This window comes from Anabas testudineus, chromosome 12, assembly GCF_900324465.2.
Source record: "Anabas testudineus chromosome 12, fAnaTes1.2, whole genome shotgun sequence".
In the NCBI taxonomy this organism is placed as follows: Eukaryota; Metazoa; Chordata; class Actinopteri; order Anabantiformes; family Anabantidae; genus Anabas; species Anabas testudineus.
Genome location: NC_046621.1, coordinates 5,484,831 through 5,503,871, shown reverse-complemented (window position 1 = coordinate 5,503,871; position 19,041 = coordinate 5,484,831). Strand labels below are relative to the sequence as shown.

Genomic DNA, 19,041 nt, shown 5'->3' with positions numbered 1-19,041 from the left:
TAAAAGCTCAGATAGTGATTGAAAGTGATGGTAAAAGGATTTAGCCTAGGAATTAACTGAGGGAGGGAGAGAGAGATAGTGAGAGAGAGTGAGAGTGTGTGTGAAAGAGAGAGAAAGAGAGAGAGAGAGAGAGAGAGAGAGAGGAGGGAGGAGGAGAAGGAGGGAGGGTGATATTTTCCATAAAGCCTTTTTTTCTGTCTGTCTTTCTGCCCTTGAGCATCCCGGGTAAACCCGAGCTTGTAAAGTAGGAAGAGGAGGAGGACAGGGGGGAAGAAGGGTGGGCACAAGCCTTTCCTCAAAGTCAATATTTTATACTTTTGATACTCCTAGACGCCGGATTTCAGTCCTCTTTTCCCAGCCGTTTCCAGATCTAGGACACCGATCTACCGTGCGCAGCCGTCCACGGTGGTAAAAAAGTATCCTGCGAAGGCAAAAACAAACAGCGAGTCGGGCAGAGAACGGGAGTACAGTGAGGACCGCGGCGGGGAGCGAGTCGATGATCGGGAGGATCTTACCGACCAAAGAGAGGGGGACGTGCACGCACTCCAGCGCCACACAAAGTGCTGACCCGTCTCACGGATGCATGTTAGAAGTAAGTGCATTATCTGATGTGATAAAACATCTCGCAACACGGTGCATGATGCTGGAGCTCTTTGAAGTCTGCACACAGGAGCTGCTGAGTTATACCCCACACAATATCCGGAACGCTCCAGGATCATCACCAGAGTGGGTCCTCCTGTATTCATTTGCACTATTTTAAGCCAAAGCGTTAATTTGTGACTGTACAACAAAGGCAATGTAGTGTGAGCGAGGCTGCTCGGTGGGATGCACTAGAAAGTGACACACCCCTACAACACTGTCGGTGCCGGGAAATAGCTTTAGCGACTTCAGCTGACAACTGAACTAAGTCCACAGGGTTGTGTGGGATAGGTTGCGCAAGAACCTGGCTTCTCTCAGTGTGGGATGACAGACGGATTATGATTAGTGAGTCCACACTGCAAAAAAATGTCAACCAAATGTGTTCATGTATTCCGTTTAAACCCACTTCCACTGCAGATTGTTTTACCTAAAGTTTATTACTAATTTGATGAGTCTAGTGGAGTAAGACAGAGTGACGAACAGGGTTATTATTTATGAACTCAGGAGAAAATTACGCTTGAATCGAAAGGCAAAAGACGAATTGAGTATTTTTCACATCGTTTTTTGCACATTTTCTCACATTTTAATAAATATCTCTTTCGGATAGATATTTCTTGCAGAGCAGAGATTATATAAAAACATCTGTAGCAGCCCCAGGAGCAATTACAACTATTGAAAGCAGAGGTGGCACCCGGCAGCAGCACGTGTTTTTACGCACAAGGTTATCCATCCAGTGCGGAGCTTTTAGTGCTTCTTTTGGATGAGCAGCTGCGAATGCACCGCAGGTTTTTAAACTTCCTTCATCAGGCTGTCACACATCCACTTAATTTTTTAACTTAAATCTCCAGCTTCCCACAATATAGTTAAAAAGTTAATTATACTCAGTTTTAACGCCAAGCATCCATCCACACATGCGCCTCAATAAACTTGTATTTAAGCGAAAGAGGATTGTAGTGCAGGGCTTAATTTCAAGCTGACCTCTGCAAATAAGACAGCTATACTCTTGTGATGATTTGGTGTTAATCATATGTGTTTTCAATTTGCTTCAGGACAATCAGAGGAGCTCGGCCAGGCTAAATCACCCAATGGATATACCTGAAGGCGCAGCAACCTCCACATCCTGCTTGACCAGCGTCCCGGTTTCCCTGCAGGAAACCGCCTTCTGAGACATGGACCCGCGTTAACATCTCCCACCTATCGTCCTGAAACACTATGGTTAAAGCGTATGCCGAGATCAGTCTCTGTAACATTGTCCACCTCTCCATCCGCCCATCGTCCTCAGAAAGTCAGCCGTCAAAACTACAAAGTGTCCCTCTGTCGGCTCTCCGTGGGCCGTCAGTCTTTGAGAAGAGACACTGAAAGTTGCCGAACAGTGTTCTGTGGTCATTTAGGGAATTTACAAGTCTGGAGGCGAATTGTGTCAATTTACCTGCACCTCAGTTCACGGTACAGAAGTGTGGCGGTAAGAATGTCCACTATTTCCTTATGATCACCGCTCCATGCGCTTCATCTCTCCTCTGAGCTCCGTGGCCCCCTCACCCTCCGCCGGACCCCGCTCCACAGACCACCCCAGCCTGCCATGCTCCTCCAGGTCGTGTTGCTGCTGCTGCTGCACTGCTTGGCCTCCACTCTGGGCCAGTACGAACTGTGCAAGTCCCTGGTGAGCACGGATGAGGGCTCGGTGTGGGAGCATTACGCGTGTCAGCCGAAACCGGCGTCCATGAAAGACTACATGCGGATCAAGGTGGATCCCCCCGGAATCACGTGTGGAAATCCACCTGAGAGGTTCTGTACTTTGGTGAGTTCATGTTGGGACCTGTATTGCAGCTTTTATACCTTTATTATTAACATTAACACGTGGAGAGATTATTATTTTTTAAGTTTTTAAGTATGTGCACAATGCAAACGAGTGCTCTTTACTCACAGAAAAGATTGATTACATTAATAGTTAATAGTTTAACAACATATTACAGGATCGCAGGGTTATGTGGTTGAACCATTAATGCACCGTGAAAAGTAATGACATGCATAATTAAGGTCAGAGCAGATTTCACACTATAATTTAAAAGGGATGACATAGGTGCTGTGACTTGGCATGGTTCCACCTCCTTCAGAGAGGTCCAGAGGTGTTGTTTACATTAGTATGGACTTGGCAGCCTGAGATCCGGTTTGTTTTAGGCTTCCAGGGGACTTTACATTTCCTCTGGTAAAATGCATATAGCGGGACCTCTTTAGTTCCAAGGACACTGAAGAGTGAACTGGAGGAAAACTCGTTAAAATGTCTTCTACAGCAATATTTAACACACTTTAGCCTGCGGGCTAGATCCCATCCCAGCTAATGTAGATGTAATAATTTGAAATAAGGGTTATAAAATCATTATAATGCTAAGAAGACTGCAATTAAGCATCCCTCTGCCTCTTCAGGGTAAAGTTTTATATTTGCATCTTAGGATTTGACTCTGTGTGAGAGACAGCAAGTTTGTCCTCTTGATGATCGCATTGTCCACTCACTGAGCTGGCCACTACTGAAGGTGCTAGACCCGTCTCAACAGCCATGAGTCAAATTCTCACAGAAAGTGTTTCAAGAGAGCGTTTAGGCCTGTCTACATCAAATTATACAACGATGTCATGCTGTTAATTGGGTATTTGTATTCTGTGTGACTAGAGATGTCTGACCTTTAGACAAATTTTCAAACAACCCTCTACCACAGTCTTCTTCCCTTCCTCTTACTAAGACTAATAAAAGTAATTGGGGTTATCTGACAAGAGCAGGAAAGGATATTATGTTCCTTGGATACCTAATGGTTAATGATTTGTTTAATGTAGACATAGCGGAAACCACTGTCGTCTTGAAAAAAGCCTCTCCAATGATTTGAGAGGGGAGATGGACAGAGGCAAGAGAGAGACAGTGGAGAAGTGAAGAGAGATGCTCGCTGCCATAACATATTGACGTCTGCCCCCTAATGGTCCCAGCCTGGAAACTTCTATAACTATGTTTCTGAGTGAGCAATGATGAAATATTGATGGGCTCCTTAATGGGATTCCTTACAAGGGTTGGCCAGCATTGCTCCATTGTGAGGATCCAGAGCGTGCTGCCCGACTGATGAGAGAACACGAAGAGAGAGGATGGAGGGCGGGACAGGAAGAACTGTGGTCTTAGTCAGCACTTTTACATCGGATGGGGTCTTTATACCGGAAAGTTCTAGTTCTTCTCAGGTCACACGTGGCTTTGGGGATTGAAACACCCCCCCGGTGAGCTAGTTGGGGATTTAAAGAGTGAGATGGATGTTTACTTAAGAAGTGAGGGATGTCAGACTCAAATTCCTACATAATAAGAAAGGAGAGTAGGCTTAATTCTCTAACTAGATTAGTATTTGACAGATTTCTATCTATCATTTAAGGCCCTTTACTGTCATGTAATAATGCAGAATCTTGCATTGGAATAAATGAAAATCTCTGCATTTCGGAATAAGGAGCGCATATTAATTTTCTCCACTTTTTTTCCCATCTGTGCACATTTGAGCAGGGACTCAATGACATGACATCACTCGCTCTCTTCTAGATGCACCAACTAGGTACTGGTTAAGGGTTATTCGCATACAGATCGTTTATTTTCAGTCAAGCATTTTTTTTCCCTCTTGCTCTTGCCCACGGGTTTGGCAGCTTTACAGAAAAGCCAGTTTCTTATCTAATTGGTGTACATTTACATTCACTCATTCAGCAATCCCACAAGTCAAGGGAAACTGAGGGCACTGGAAAAAAAAAACAAAAAAAAAACACTGCATAACCCAATGCGCAAAGCTGCTCATCCTTAATAAGACTTGAGACACACTGCGGAAGATGCAAAATAATTTTCCCCCCTTTCCCTTGCCCTACACTGTTCCTAAAAACTATGACAGAATTCACTTTTTGAGGTTTTGATGTTAAGGCATACTGTAGCTGTACAGTAGTTTTTAGTCCCTCCATCTCCACAGGGATGCATTTTTTCTACTCTATTTATCTCTCTTGTTCCCTGGGAATGCAGCATCCTTTTTCCTCAGCCAAACAGGCCAGCATGTTGGCTTCTTTCAACATGATGGTCTTCCAGCACTTTGACAAAGATGCTACTGTCACTAGTGCTATGTTAGGAACTTCAATAGTTTCTTTGTAGTTTCTCTGTATGATAGCTACTATAGAGTCTTAGCTTGCAGTTGAGGATGATGGAGTAAGGAGGTTTGAGGGGGGTGAGGCAGTGTGTTGCAGAGGGGGATTGCTAATGATGAGGGAGAGGTGAGGAAGATCCAAGCTTAGCTAAGCAGAAAGATGAAATCAGACCACAGTTCCACAGTAGTACACACTGTGTCGATATAAAAATGCTGCATTCAAAAAGTACTCGCTGCGCTGTTTGTTATTTCATTTTTTTGTTCTTAACCAAAACCTTCAATCAACCATCTCCCTTGGGGCAGAGAACAGAGAGCAGCCGAATGCAGATGGGATGCATGCGTTTGTACAGGAATGCATTGTGTGTGTGTGTGTGTGTGTGTGTGTGTGTGTGTGTGTGTGTGTGTGTGTGTGTGTGTGTGTGTTAATAGGGACTGGCAAGGGTGTGCAAAACGTGCACATGTTGGCCAACAGCTCACAGTAGTATGTCTAAGAATGACAAAAAAAAAAAAAAACCACCTTCCTTTTCCACAACACGTTTTCCCGTTTTAGAAGGTAGAAATCAGCCAGCTCTAAAAATAGACATAGACATGAGAGAGAAGCTGCGCAGCAGCGGAAGGGGAGCGTGCAGGAAGGGGAGGAAGATGGCAGCTGGTAGCGTGGATCACTGCTTCCCAGACTGGGCCTATGGCCATACTTCATACTCTGTGCCCAGTGTAGCCCTGCCAGGCCCACTGGCTTGCCCTTCCCAGCAGTGGGCCATCAATGCCGCACAAAAGGACCTCCCCCACCCAGCAATAGGCCATCCTTGATTCACTTCCCTGAGGTAACAACAGCTCAGGTGACCAGTGTCCTAATAATGCACCCTTGGAGGTGAATTTGGACGTAGCATGAGCAGGTTTGACAGTGCAAAATTAATGAAGGGACCAGAAAGAAAGAAACAGACAGCTACAGTGAAGAGAGAGTTACTGTACGAACAAAGGAGGTGGGGGAAGGTGTAGTGATGTAATGGCATGGCTTGCTTCCCCATTAGGACACAGTTGAAAGTGATCAGAGAGTGTTTAGATGTGTTGGCAGAACAGGAGGATAGTTATAAGTGAGGTTTAGCTCTGATTCGAGTGATACTAAGAGGGATTGGCTGCTTGGACAGCCTGAGGTGGACTTAACAAACCACTTTGTCTCACTAGTCAGGATCTCAGGACTGATGGCTGTTTGGAGAGGACAGACCACATGTACAGATGTTTGTGAGCTTGCAAGTGTGCGAGAGATAAACCGGCCAAAATCCTTTTTTTTTTTTTTCTCGGGTGTTGTAAGAACTCGGTTCATCTCTGTTGAGAGAGAGTGAAGTGAAATACAGACGAGGGCAAGGAGCGCTGGCCTCCTGCAGCGTTTCCAGTTTGGTAAAGTGAAGGAGACTCACGTTCAATGCCGTACTATGAAACACACAGTGTTATGGCAAGAGCACAAGTCAGTTTTTTTAAAATACTGCATTGATTTCCGTCTGTTAATTTAGGATTTTGGAGATGTTAATGAGTAAGTATTATGTTTTTAATAAATGAATTTGACACCTTGACTGACAAGTGCCAGATCTATGCTGGCCACTCCTCATTTCTGCCCGAGGCGACGTTAGCAGCTAGTAGCAGAAGACACCTGAATATGAGACTGATCTGATGATGTTTGAGTTGCATTTTACATAATGTAGATTAAAAAATGCAAAGTAAAAAACACTAATTTTATTTTATTGCACCAATTTTGATTCTTAAAAAAAACTAAATTGTGAGTCATTGTGGTGGGAGTAAAATGCTAAATTGGTGGACGACAGTTTGATAAACGCCAAAAGCATAAAACAATTTACAGATCTCTGACGCACAATCTACTGTTGTCTCAAAGGTTAAAATCTTTTTCCAGCTCATATGCCTCCCTTCATCTATATCCCCTCCTTTGTGATTGCTGTAGATTTAATAACAGACATCAATAAAAGATAATTGTTTTTACGTGAATTCACCTCATCGGTGCACTTCAAGACAACAGTAATTCTCCCTGATATTCTGTTCTTTCCGTGTGCACTACCTGCTGTAAGTATAACTGAATTCTAAGATGAGCTCCTAATATAATTTGCTCCTGGTCCAACTGTGGTGATCTGAGCAGGACAAGTCATTGCTGCTGCTTTGGAGCAGCATGATGTCCCTGCTCTGTCCTTCCTCCCTTCTCCTCCAGCACAGTTAACAGTACAGTAAACATTTACTTTTGCTTCTACGAACACACAGATATAAACACCCACCCACCCAACACACACCTAAGACACATTTACACTTGCCGACTGCTGTTTGTACCTGAGACATTTTACAACAAGCAAATAATCCCTGTTTCAGGTGATTAAAAGTATATGACGAGGAAAGTATATAATGTGTAATTCCATACATGTACTCCACTTGCATAAACACTCATGTTTATATGTGTGCACACATTTTTTAGGCAGCACACACAAACACTCTACGCTACTATGATGGAAAAAAACTCCAAAAAATAAAAGATTAACGTCATAAGTGAAAAAGCAATATCCCTTTCTCTTCCCCTCTGTGGCCTTTTTAATGGTAGGGTCATTTCATTTGATGTGTCTCCGAAACAAAATAAATTGTATTCTCTGACTGTGTGTCCCTACCTTTATTCCCCTTGCTAGCAATATAACTTTGAAACTTCTATAAGTGGGGGAAGAAATAAAGAGGAGAGAGAGGGCTGGTCGGCCACTGAAAATATTTTGGGTGGACAGAAATGGTCATAAAAGGAGAGAGGAGAAATGGAAGAACATGCAGGGCACAATTTTCTTCGTGGTTTATTACTGTGTAAATGCATAAAGGCAGTTTGCTATACTAGCCGGTGATGTTTTGTTACTGTTGTGTTGAGAAGCATTACAATAACTCACTTCTAAACCTGCGTAAGATGGTTTTAGGAGGTCAGAGAACTCATTCATTTTGTCGCCACATTCTCACAGTTGCAAACTCCGCAGAGATTACTCAAAGATGAAGCGGTCCTTGCCGTGGCATGAGGCGAACTTCAGCAGTTATTAATAATAGTTTAGAAACACATTGTTAGCCGGCGAGTGCAAACAAGGAAGTCGCTCATCACAGGGGCATCATGGCGGCTGTTGTCGTGGAGACAGGATCCCAGCGAGGGTAATTGCTGGAGGGGCTTAGCAATGCGGGCCACCTGCCACAGCAGTTGGCCGGGATCTGTGTGCGAGTGTGTGTCTGTGTCTGTGTGTGTAAGTGTGTGAGAGAAAAAGAGAGTGCCATGATTTGTGGGTGTGTGTATCCTGGCTTAGCTATACTGGGCCGGGTCAGAGTGGTATAAGGAGGACAAGACACACAAAGGGCTTAAACATAACTGCGCATGTAAGGGGATAAAAATCTTCCAGCCTATAACATTGTACATACCATCCCCACTGTAGCTAATCCTAAAAGGCTCCCAAAGGTCAGCGCAGACCAATGAGAGAGCAACATGCAGCTTTTCGACCCATCAAAGAAACAGGAAGTTACGATGTATAAACTGTCGTATTGATCTCTTTGCCTGCACATAAACACACACGTGCAACCTCTATCTCTTTGGCTCAGATATATAAATAGTGTATTTGGGAGTGCAGACAGTGTGACAGCCTACACTACTAATCCAGCCCCATGTGTGTAAACATGTGTTTGTACTAAGGTCAGGGGATACACTAATGGATGTCGCAGAAGCAGCAGTGTCACTATAGTGCACAGAAGTTTTTGACAAAGAGAAGCTACTGACTTTCTCTATAGCCCACTTCATCTAATTCTAATTATCTTTTCTGGTTACAGTTGTTTATGAGCATTGTAGATTATCATCCTAAATGTGTTTGCGCTGACAGTAATCTCTATCTGAGTCAGTGCATGGGAGATAATTGGGTTATCAGATACAGAACAATACTGTTATGTCGTTCCGGTGAGGAGAGAGATAGATTATCAGCAGTTTTTGGTTTAAAGATGCTGTATTTTCACTGCTGTGTCTTCACATGCATTATGATCCTGTACAGTGTCTTCTGTGCCATACAGCTTCCCTCAGCACCGGCTGAGTGTTTGCTTATGTTGGGAGTTTTCCCATTCTGCGTTGTCACCATAAATCAGATGATTTATAATCTCAGACTCACAGGATTGTAACTTTTGCTTTTGTTATTAGACCACTAGAGTGGGTTTGAGTGACTGCTCACTTTCCCTTGGTACAGCCCAACGACTTTATTCAAAAGGCAGAACTGTTGGCGGAGGCTTCTTCTGGGCAATAGACGTGAAAAAGTGAATGTCTGCAAAGAAGCAATGACACATGATCTGTGCTTGCACAGTACATCAATATGATGCAGTATTGGTTTCACGTTAGAGCTTACATCATAAAGAAGAAAATGCTGCTTAAAGGGATACTACACCCAGAATCTTTTAAGTATTGACCAGTCAGCCAAGCTTGAACGGTGACTGAAGATAGTTTGATCAGCTTCAGTTCATGTAGATTTCAGCAGATTTCACAGCTGGCAAAAAATATCAAAACATCCAAAGTCTCCCATTCCACTGCCCATCTGCATACTCAGTATGATACAAACACAATTCCATGTATAATATGGCTAAATAGACAACACACAGCTCAGTTATCATATGCAACTCTGCGGAGTTTGTTAGCAGGCAGCACTCTGCTGTTCGTTTGTAAATGTTAAAGCTACCGTCTCCTGCTGACTACAGTCGCCATTTTCCATCAAAAACAAAGCGATTAACAGCCAACTTGTGTTCAGTGTTTGATACTTGAAGAAAGATCTTCGGTGGAATATCACTTAAAAGTGATGATAATCTGCTGTTAAAGTAGCCGCAGCATTACATTAAATATGTGTTTGATCCTTTTGTGTATCAGTCTCTTAGTCATACTGTAGCTACAATGTGATGGCTATGGCAGTGACTTTGGCAAGTTAATTTTAGTCACATCTGAGTAACTGACCTGCATAAAACATTTGTTTGGTAGGGGCAGCAATGTAAACAGAGAGCCACATTAAAACCACCTGATTGTGTTAATGTTCACCAATCTTGTCACGGAGAGGGGTCCCTACGAGCAATCTGACCAGTCTGCAGTCCCCTATTCACATTAAATGTTTCCCATGCTGACACCTGTCCACCACAACATTAAAACCACTATTGATGTAGTGTATATTATTCAAAATCTGGGGTTTTTTATCTTTTCATTGGAACATTTGCTAGTGTGTCAGGGCACCTTTTTCCTTGATCTGTTGTTTTTTTGTTTAGTTGGAACATCTACAATGCAGCACTGATACTGCTCACAATCGCTTTTCATGCCTAGTTATGAATGTGGCACTAAATTCTCCTTATTTAAAGATGTATCTATTGTGCCAGCAGCTACCAGCAGTAGCATTAGTTCTCTGCTCCAGATTTTTGTTTCTATTTCAGCCAGTTTTCTATTATTTAATCACTATTAAGTTACCCATAAAAAATACACTGTACAATACTTTCATGTTAATCCCAACTGGAGATGAAGGATTTCACAATAAAATTTACTTCAGAATTCTTGTCTCTCATACTTTTTATATTCCCAATACATGTGATCACTTGAGAGTTTATCTGAAAGGTCTGAAGGACGTAGCTGCTTGATAAATTTGTCATATTCTTTACCTTTAGTGGAGAAGTACAGTATCAGTATTTGTCTGAAACTGGCTAAAATCTGTGGATATTGTAAATGTCTGTTATCAACTATTAACTATCTGCAAGTACTGTTTTTTGTCACATAAAGGCTTTAGTGCTTGCTCGAGGTCAGTGTATTTGGCCTCCTAATGCTGCTTTTCATTTGTGTTTTGTACTAAAAATATTCCAAAATAATTAAAGTATACTTGTTTTTCCTGTAGTAAGTGTTGTGAACAAAATTTCAATTACTATACAGCCTACCATACATATTTTAGAGACAAGCTGACTATATTCTTTAACACCACAGTTAGAAGTACTATAAGACTAACAGCAAAAATAATAAGATGAACAATACAATGAAGAAAGAGGAGGAAGAAGGAGAAGATGAAGAGGAGGTGCAGGTGGAAGGATAAAAAGAGGATATTTATATCCCGCACTCCATCAAGAGCTTGTTAAGCGGAGTGCAGTAAAATTCACAAAGGCTACTGGATCCCTGAAAAATAAAAGAAGGATAAAATCAGCTATAAAACTTAATCAGTCACTACAAGTGTAGCGTAGCAGGTTGGAAACACAGCTGCGTGGAAACTTCACAGGCTTCAGCAACTTTAATTGATCAGTTAATAACACAGCAGTGTGGCAAATATGGAAATGACAGCACTGACAGGGAGTTGGATTTTTGAGTAACACAACAATTGCCAACGGTAAAGCAGAAGATGATAGAAGCCAGTGGGTGTGTATAGTAGTTAACACTTGCTAAAATAATACATTACGACCTCTTTGACATAATAAATCACTCTGACATACCTATTGGAGACAATAATAACCCCTTATCTGTCTAATTAGTACATCCTGGGGACATGACGAACATTCGGCATGTGATACAGTCTACACAGCGTTACAGCTGAATTTTGCAAATTAAGCACCAAGAGACACGACTGTGAGGATCTCTGGGATTTCTCTGTGTAAATATTTAACTTCTGTGGTGATGTGGACGTCAGACAACTGGCTTACAACAGTAAGCTGCATCAGTTTTACTGAAATCAGTTTCAATATGAGGAGCATACAACTATGCAATTAAGGATTCTGGGACCTGCACATTTTGAAACTTATCTTTAGGTTTGGTGGAGGGTTATGAACATTCTTGATATAAGTAATGGGAGGTACCAACACTGTCTCCCAAATTATATTTATGTAATACAGACCAGGTTACATTTCATAGTGGTGCTGGAAGACTGCAGGTTATTACACTCAATGTAAAATGTAGGAATCTGAATGAACAGGGGATGAATTTGTCTTTCTGGAAGAAAGGGACGATGAGAGTCCTGAAATCTCCTAATAGAGAGTGAAAGACATTTATTAGTTCAGGTGGAAATAGTCCCGTAGCTCTCTGTCTGAATAATCCTGTTGACTTGTGAATTGTGCAGAGAGGACGCGACTTGAAAGTCTTGGCATCACTAGAAGAGGAGGATCAATTCTCTGGAGTTGAAAGTGCAGCAGCACTCTGCTGTCTATGCAAAGATAGTGATGATGCACCATCCTCTTGACCTTCACACGTTCTGTTGTGTTGTTTGGCAAGTTTACTTTTAAGGTCTCTGTCCTTCAGTGCCTTGGTGAGGAGCTAAAGTCACTCCTCATGTAGATACAAACAATCCTTTGTGGAAACAATGTGGTTATTTTGTAAGAGTCAGCAGGAAAATGTTTAGAATTAGTAATAGCATTGGTGATCACAAAATGCATTTGTACTTTATGTAGTATATAAAGATAGAAACATTTCTAGTTTTCTTTTCAACTCAGACTTTTTAGCTAAACTACATTTTAACCAAGTCTGCATGAGACTGGTCCAGTAAATGGACAAAGTAGACAACTGCCTCAGGGGAACCAAAGGGCCCAGCTTTATTGTGTGGCAATCACTTTATGGTGATTTTATTAATAGGCAAATTTGTTCGGATATATCCAAGCTCTAAATTACTAAGGTGGCTCCTGAGATGTAAACTAATACACACCGTGTCTAGTAAAATTGAGACTTACTAACTAACAAACAACAATGAAATACACATTGGTTCCTGGGCAATAAAGAAATTGTTCTGCTACAGTCTTTGTGCCTGACAGGTACTTAAAAGCAACAGGAGACAAACAAAATACACAAAGAGTGGAGGGAACCCAGAGGGTGAAGCCAAGAGCTCAACTTTGCCCAGGGTCCCTTAGCAGTTTAATCTGTTCCTGTCACTGTGAGTTGTTTATTTGGAAGAGTTTACAGTCCAGTTGTTTTGGATCTATCCAAAGGAATCTTTTTACACTGATTCATTGACAAACTCTACCTGATATCTTATTGCTCTGTCTTTATCTCTCTTTCAGGAGAATCCATACCTGTGCAGTGATGAATGTGATGCCTCTAACCCTGACTTGGCTCATCCTCCTCAGCTGATGCAGGACCGTGAACGCCACGGTCTAATCACCTACTGGCAAACAGTCACATGGAGACGCCATCCGGAGCCCCTGCTGGCCAACATCACCATGTCCTGGAACAAGAGCCTGGAGCTCACAGACGACATCCAGATCACCTTTGAGTATGGCCGCCCTACTATCATGGTACTAGATAAGTCCATGGACTATGGACGCTCCTGGCAGCCCTACCAGTTTTATGCTGATGACTGTCTGGACGCCTTCAACATGGCACCCAAACGTGTGCGTGACCTTTCGCCTGCTAACATCACACGGGTCATCTGTACTGAGCAGTACTCCCGCTGGGTCGGCTCCAAGAACGACAAGAACGTGAAGTTCGAGGTGCGGGCACGCTTTGCTGTATTTGCTGGACCTCGACTACAAAACATGGACAGTCTGTACACTCGCATGGAAAGTATGAAGGGACTGAGGGACTTCTTCACCTTCACCAACCTTCGGTTGAGGCTTCTCAGGCCAGCCCTTGGAGGCACCTACGTCCAGAGAGACAACCTGCTCAAGTACTTCTATGCCATTTCCAACATCGAGGTACCTGCCAGGTAAGGTTCAATGCTGACATGCTGTGAGATGCATATTCACACTGTTTGCCTTTTAATGTTTACACCTTTTGATTATTCAATAAAAACAGAATATATGTATTCAGTTAAATTACTGTATCACATCTTTCACATCTTCCTGTGAACCAAAAGTCACTCTTCAGTCTAAGTAAACGAGAACTGTTTCCCTGTTAAAAATTCCATTTACCTCCATTGTTTTTGTAGCAGCAGAAATCTCAAAGATAAAGATCCCAAAACCTCAGCAGATAATGCAAAACAATATTGAAGGAAAAGCTAAAATTATGTCCTGTATTTTAGCTTTGGGTGATAAGTGACCCATTAAACATAGTCACATAAAAACAACAATTTAATCAAAGAGTCGACATGACTGATACAAAACTTCATGTCCTGTTGCAGAATTTATTACTGATTAGAAAATAATATTAAGTGTCACAATATTATTTAATGTCCAGTTTAAACGGTAATGAGGTCTTTACTAGATCAAACCTTTAATCATATTTTTTTAATACTTAATTTGTCTTTGGCTCACACACACACACACACACACACACACACACACAGCTGTTGTGATCTGAGGGTGTTTAAAATGACCCGCTCTCTCTCTGCGTGGATCTCGGTCTGCCTGTCACTGGCCTGTGAGGACAATGATTAATGACAGAAACATATGGCCTCGGTGGTCTAACGTAAACCACCATCCACATTCTGCCAGAGGAGCCGGTAACCCTTACATGGCAACTTTGTGACAGTGAAGGATGCCCGGGCCGTCACACGCCTGCTTAGCATCAACAAGCCATCTCTCCTACCTTTCAGAATTATTATTCCAATCAATACGGCAGGCTGACATTTGAATGGTATTTAACATCCTTGTTGGGATGGCCTGGAATAGGAGGAAGGAGGTGTGAATTTGTGTGTGTGTGTGTGCACAGTCTTACTCACATTTTAAGGGAGCTAAGTCTCACTGCACACTTACTTGATGGCTTCCCTTGTCAGGGCCAGATGCTGGTCCCCATGAGAAAATTCTTGAATTTTAGGGTAAGGTTAGAGTTGGGTTTAGGTTAAGGTCAGAGCTGTAAGCATTAGTGATGTTGTGGTTATGGTTAAGGTTAGGGTAAATCTCTGTAAATAAAATGAATGCTGGAATGATGGAAATTATTCTGGGTCTGTGTGTGTGTGTTTGTGTTTGTGTGAGATAGGGGTGGTGGAGGAAAAGGGAAAAGTGAAAATGAGCAACTGTTTAAGCGGGGAACCAGCCAATGTGGGCGTCCTGTATGTGTGTGTATGTGTGGGGCTGAGTACGGAGGTGTTTGATGAAGTCCTGAGTGAATGCTGACACAGCACACACACAACCCTCTGGCACTGTGGAAAGGGCCAGCAGGTATTGATCACAGCCACTTTTCAGGCTCAGCACAGAATCAGAGCGAGAGTGTCTGTGAGATAGAGAGGGATCGGCCCTCATAGCACCGATACCCCTGGGGTGAAACAGTCCGTCACCACACCAGAACTCCCACTAACCCACGCTAATTTAATAATGAGCCATCCCTGTTTTAAATTATTTGTGGTTATTTTTTAAATAAATATATTTGCATCACATACATGAATTTCTCATCTCATGCAAAATCCCTGCTGTGCCAATTTCCTTGACACACCTCTTTACACTGTGAGCCCTTTAGAAAATTCTCTTCATATTTAAACTTCCAGAAAACCTAAAATTTTCTAAACCATAGAGCAGGATTGCTGGCTGATGGCAACTGGTGATAGTGTCAGTATGTGCTGGATCTGGTAACAGAGGAGCCAAATTTAGCCCTGTGGAGATGACTGAGGCCAGTCCGTCTTCCGCCCTGGCCACCCACACCTCCCGTAACATAATCACTAATCAATAAGTTATTCTGGGCAGCCAGCAGGAATATTAGGTGATAGTGATGGGGGGTCCTAAACAGTACAGTACAATCACGAGTGTCTGATGCTTACGGCTGGGAAATTGATTTTGGGGAGCAAGACGATTAGTCAATGTTCCCTGGACAAAAGGCTAAGCTATTTCATCTCATCTCATCTGGCCTTAGTAACATATTGGGATTTCCAATGCTTAAAATTTGAATAATGAATATTCCACTCTGCTGGTGCTCCGATGGGGATGGTGCACTGAAATAGGTTTTATATGATCAAGACCGAGTGGCAGTGTACCACAGGTCGCCACAGTAATGAGATATGCTGGTGTTATTGATGGAGAGAGGGTTGTAGTCACTTCCTGGCTGTATTGTGTGTCTCCGGGTCTCTAGCAGTGGTTCTTCAGCTGAACCCAGTTAAAAGTAATTATTATTAGTTAACTGTTCTTAATGACCTGAGCTGAGAGACAGCAAAACAAGCCCTTTTCCCATCAACTAGTGTAAGATGTTACCTCTGTGGGCTGTGTGTCTCATTTAACTGACGCTGCATAGTCAGAGTGACTGGCCTCTAAATAGCTGGTGCAGGTATGCAGGAAACCAGGTACTCCGGGCTTAATAGTGCTGCTTTATCAATAAATACGCAACCTGATAGGCCATTAAAGTGCTATCGGAGGCAAGGTAGGTTTGATGGGAGGTTGTAAATTTAGATTTGTTGACGTGATGAAAACACTCAGCAAACTGAATCTTGCACAAGCTGTCAGAGGGCATTTAGGGTAGAGGGCAGCCAAAGGTGGCGCAAGGATTTTGAAGTGGGCAAAGAGAGCAGAAAGTCATACAGAGGAAATGGAGGCAAGGTCAAATTAGATAGAGACGATAGATTATTATTGTATGATTCAGCATCATTCACTTTATGTCGCAGAGTTCTGTAATGACCTACAATACTGACTACAATATAAACTCAAGGTGTTTTGGGTTTCGAAAGCCTCAGGCTTTAGGCTCATTTTACAGGCTTTATTCAACCCATAGATGTGGCCAATTCCATATCACTGATAGGTCATGTGAAAGCTATTTTCAACCATCAAAGACAGAGCAGCAAAGCCACAACTCTATCATCATTTACATCAGAGAAATCCTATTCACTGGAAAGCTTCACTCGCAAGTGGAGCTCTCAAATTCTCCGTCAGTCATTGGACCTCCATCTCTCCATCCCTGTTCCCTATGTCCCATCTGTCAGCCACCCTGCTGGACTGTGTTGTGGACTATACCGGGCTGCAGCTAGCCTGTAGTCTGCATTATGGATTAGACGTGGGGTCATGGATTGGGCCTTTTTAATGAAATAAGCAGCAGGTCGTGCAGTGGGTCTTTATAATGGAATAAAGGAAAGGCTGTGAGCTCAGGAAGAGCCAACTAAGTGGATTAGAGCCAAGGCAGAGGGAAGGAGATGGAACAGGATGAGGATCTAGACGAAGCCTGCATTGTTTTTCTATCCTCGCTCGTGCTCGCTGCTGCATCAGGCCCTCTTCTCCCAGACTTCTCAATTTGATTTGATTGATTGATGGGGGAAGAATGACATTGAAAAGAGGCCAAGTATGCAACTTAAGTGTGTCTCTTTTTCTTCTTCCTCAGACAGTTGAGCAAGAGGTGAAGAAAAACATCCAGCATGTGTACAACATTACAGCGTTGCTGTGGTTGATGCCTCCACCACTGATAATTTATTCACTGGGGTAATAATTTGTTCAGATTTTGACTGCATGCATCCTATGTTAAATCTGGGTGTCAAGCAAATTGCATGACAACTGAACACATGGAAGTAGAAACAGTCAGTGTTTTAAATCGCATTTGGAGGATTGATTTTGTGAAAATTAGAACAAAACAATCAGAAATGTCAAAATGGTTTTCCAGATAGAAGTTGTAAAATATATATATTGCAAATTAAAGTTGAATTAATTAGATATTAGTGTCACTATTTTAATATATATGGTATTATTACTTGAGCAATAATAGAGTCTACAGCCCAGCTAAAGGCTTTGAGTGCACTTGGATCGTCATGGGTCAACAATTTAACCTCATGGTGGCTCAAAGAAGGGTCAGTTGATCATTTGGGAAAGAAATATTACAGTACAGCACAACATAACAGTATTATCAGTAAAAAAAAAAGTAGTCATTTAGCTTTTTGGGCTCTAATAGCATTTGTTCGGCCCAGTCTTGTCTAAAATCCCTGTTTCTTACCCACAGCCAATTATTTCCAGGAGTGAAAATTAGTTAAGACCCAACAGAAAACGAGCCATAAGAAGAGTGTTTTTACACGGTCATGTTGTTTCATGCCTGGTTGACTCATTTATCCGTTGTGTGTCTGTGTTTCTCTCAGTGCCATCCTGGCCCCCTGCTGACACAGCTAATGTGCTGAGAGGTATAAGCGCTCCATCTCCTCACAGACTGGCAGAGAACACGTTCCTGGTGTTTATTCACATGTTGCAGAGTAGAAACAGTTTTTATGACTTCTTTCGTTTTTCGGCAAGTGTTCTTATTTTTTCTGTAGGTGGTTATATCACGACAACCGGAGGAGCAGAAGTCCTCTGTAATCCTCTATACAGTATATGGCAGCATTTCAGCTTCATAAAATATGCAGCGGTCTTAGTCATAACATTACATTTTCAAAAGTTCACATAAATGTATGTAAAACTTCACCAAAATAATATATTAACTTAACTTTAACTGGGAAATAATGCAAAAAATGTTTTTCTGGATTTTAATACTATTAGATTAATAATGATCAAAACACTTTCAAAAAACCTTTTCTCTCCATCTTCACACCAGTGCTGTTATGTAGTGTGCAGACAGTATAAAATCAAATAATAATTTAACCCCGGAAAGCCTAAAATATGGTTTGGGAAGAAGTAAAGTTCTGAAATATGGCAAATTCTGTTTGTTTCAATTGTTTTCCTGTTGCGTTTGGATATCAATATGGAAATTCAGATGTGGGCTAGCTGATCCAATCGCATTTAGGTTGCAATGTGTTCTGCTTATCACCTGGCATTTAAAGATTGGAAATGCACATAGAAATTGAAAGTTAAAGCCAGCTTTAAATAGGCCAACTTGTTGTTGACTAAAGTGTCTCATCTGGTTTATTATGATGGGTTAAAACTTAACTGTTAACTTTTAGAAAACATTAATATCTATAGAAGATAAAATGTCGAAACTGTGAGAGCTTCAACAGATGGTAAAAATTAACGAGAAAGCACTGATTTTACACTTGGAGATACTGCTGCTTTCTAGAGTTGTACAGTCCTGCCTGAGTATCACAAACTGTTGTGCAGTGTTGTGGTGCCTGGTAATCTTTTAAACGCATTAATCTGTTACTCCACCTGGACTTCCTGAATTGTATTCCATTGCCTCAGCCATACAATAAACAACACAGAGCCAGTTGCATTGTGGGTAGTGTAGGTGTTTTTTTAAAAGAAAAATGTGTTGAAGAAAACATATTTAGTATATGTACTGATTTTGATCCTTTAATAAGATGGTTAACATCAGTCGAACAATCAGGCAAAGCATAACTGGGTAATCTTAAGGGATTAACAAGAAATAAAAAGCAAAAGAGTTAAAATGTTAAGCAAAAGCACTTGAGTAATAATTTATACGAGACGGAAATAAAATTAAATTCTGACAGAAACAACC

General features: G+C 41.9%; 1 protein-coding gene across 2 annotated transcripts in view; it reads left to right on the top strand.

The window, feature by feature from the left end:
- Positions 1-212: 212 nt before the first annotated feature.
- LOC113158038 (netrin-G2) overlaps positions 213-19,041 on the top strand; it is a 53,969-nt gene continuing 35,140 nt past the window's right edge. The window contains exons 1-3 of one of the 2 annotated variants that reach the window (XM_026353698.1): positions 213-592; positions 1,689-2,437; positions 12,822-13,465. In XM_026353698.1, the coding sequence (XP_026209483.1) occupies positions 2,219-2,437; positions 12,822-13,465 (863 nt within the window). In that variant the 5' untranslated portion in view covers positions 213-592; positions 1,689-2,218. Of the gene's footprint in view, positions 593-877; positions 985-1,688; positions 2,438-12,821; positions 13,466-19,041 lie in introns of those variants that run through there. The other variant, XM_026353699.1, reaches the window with a different exon arrangement.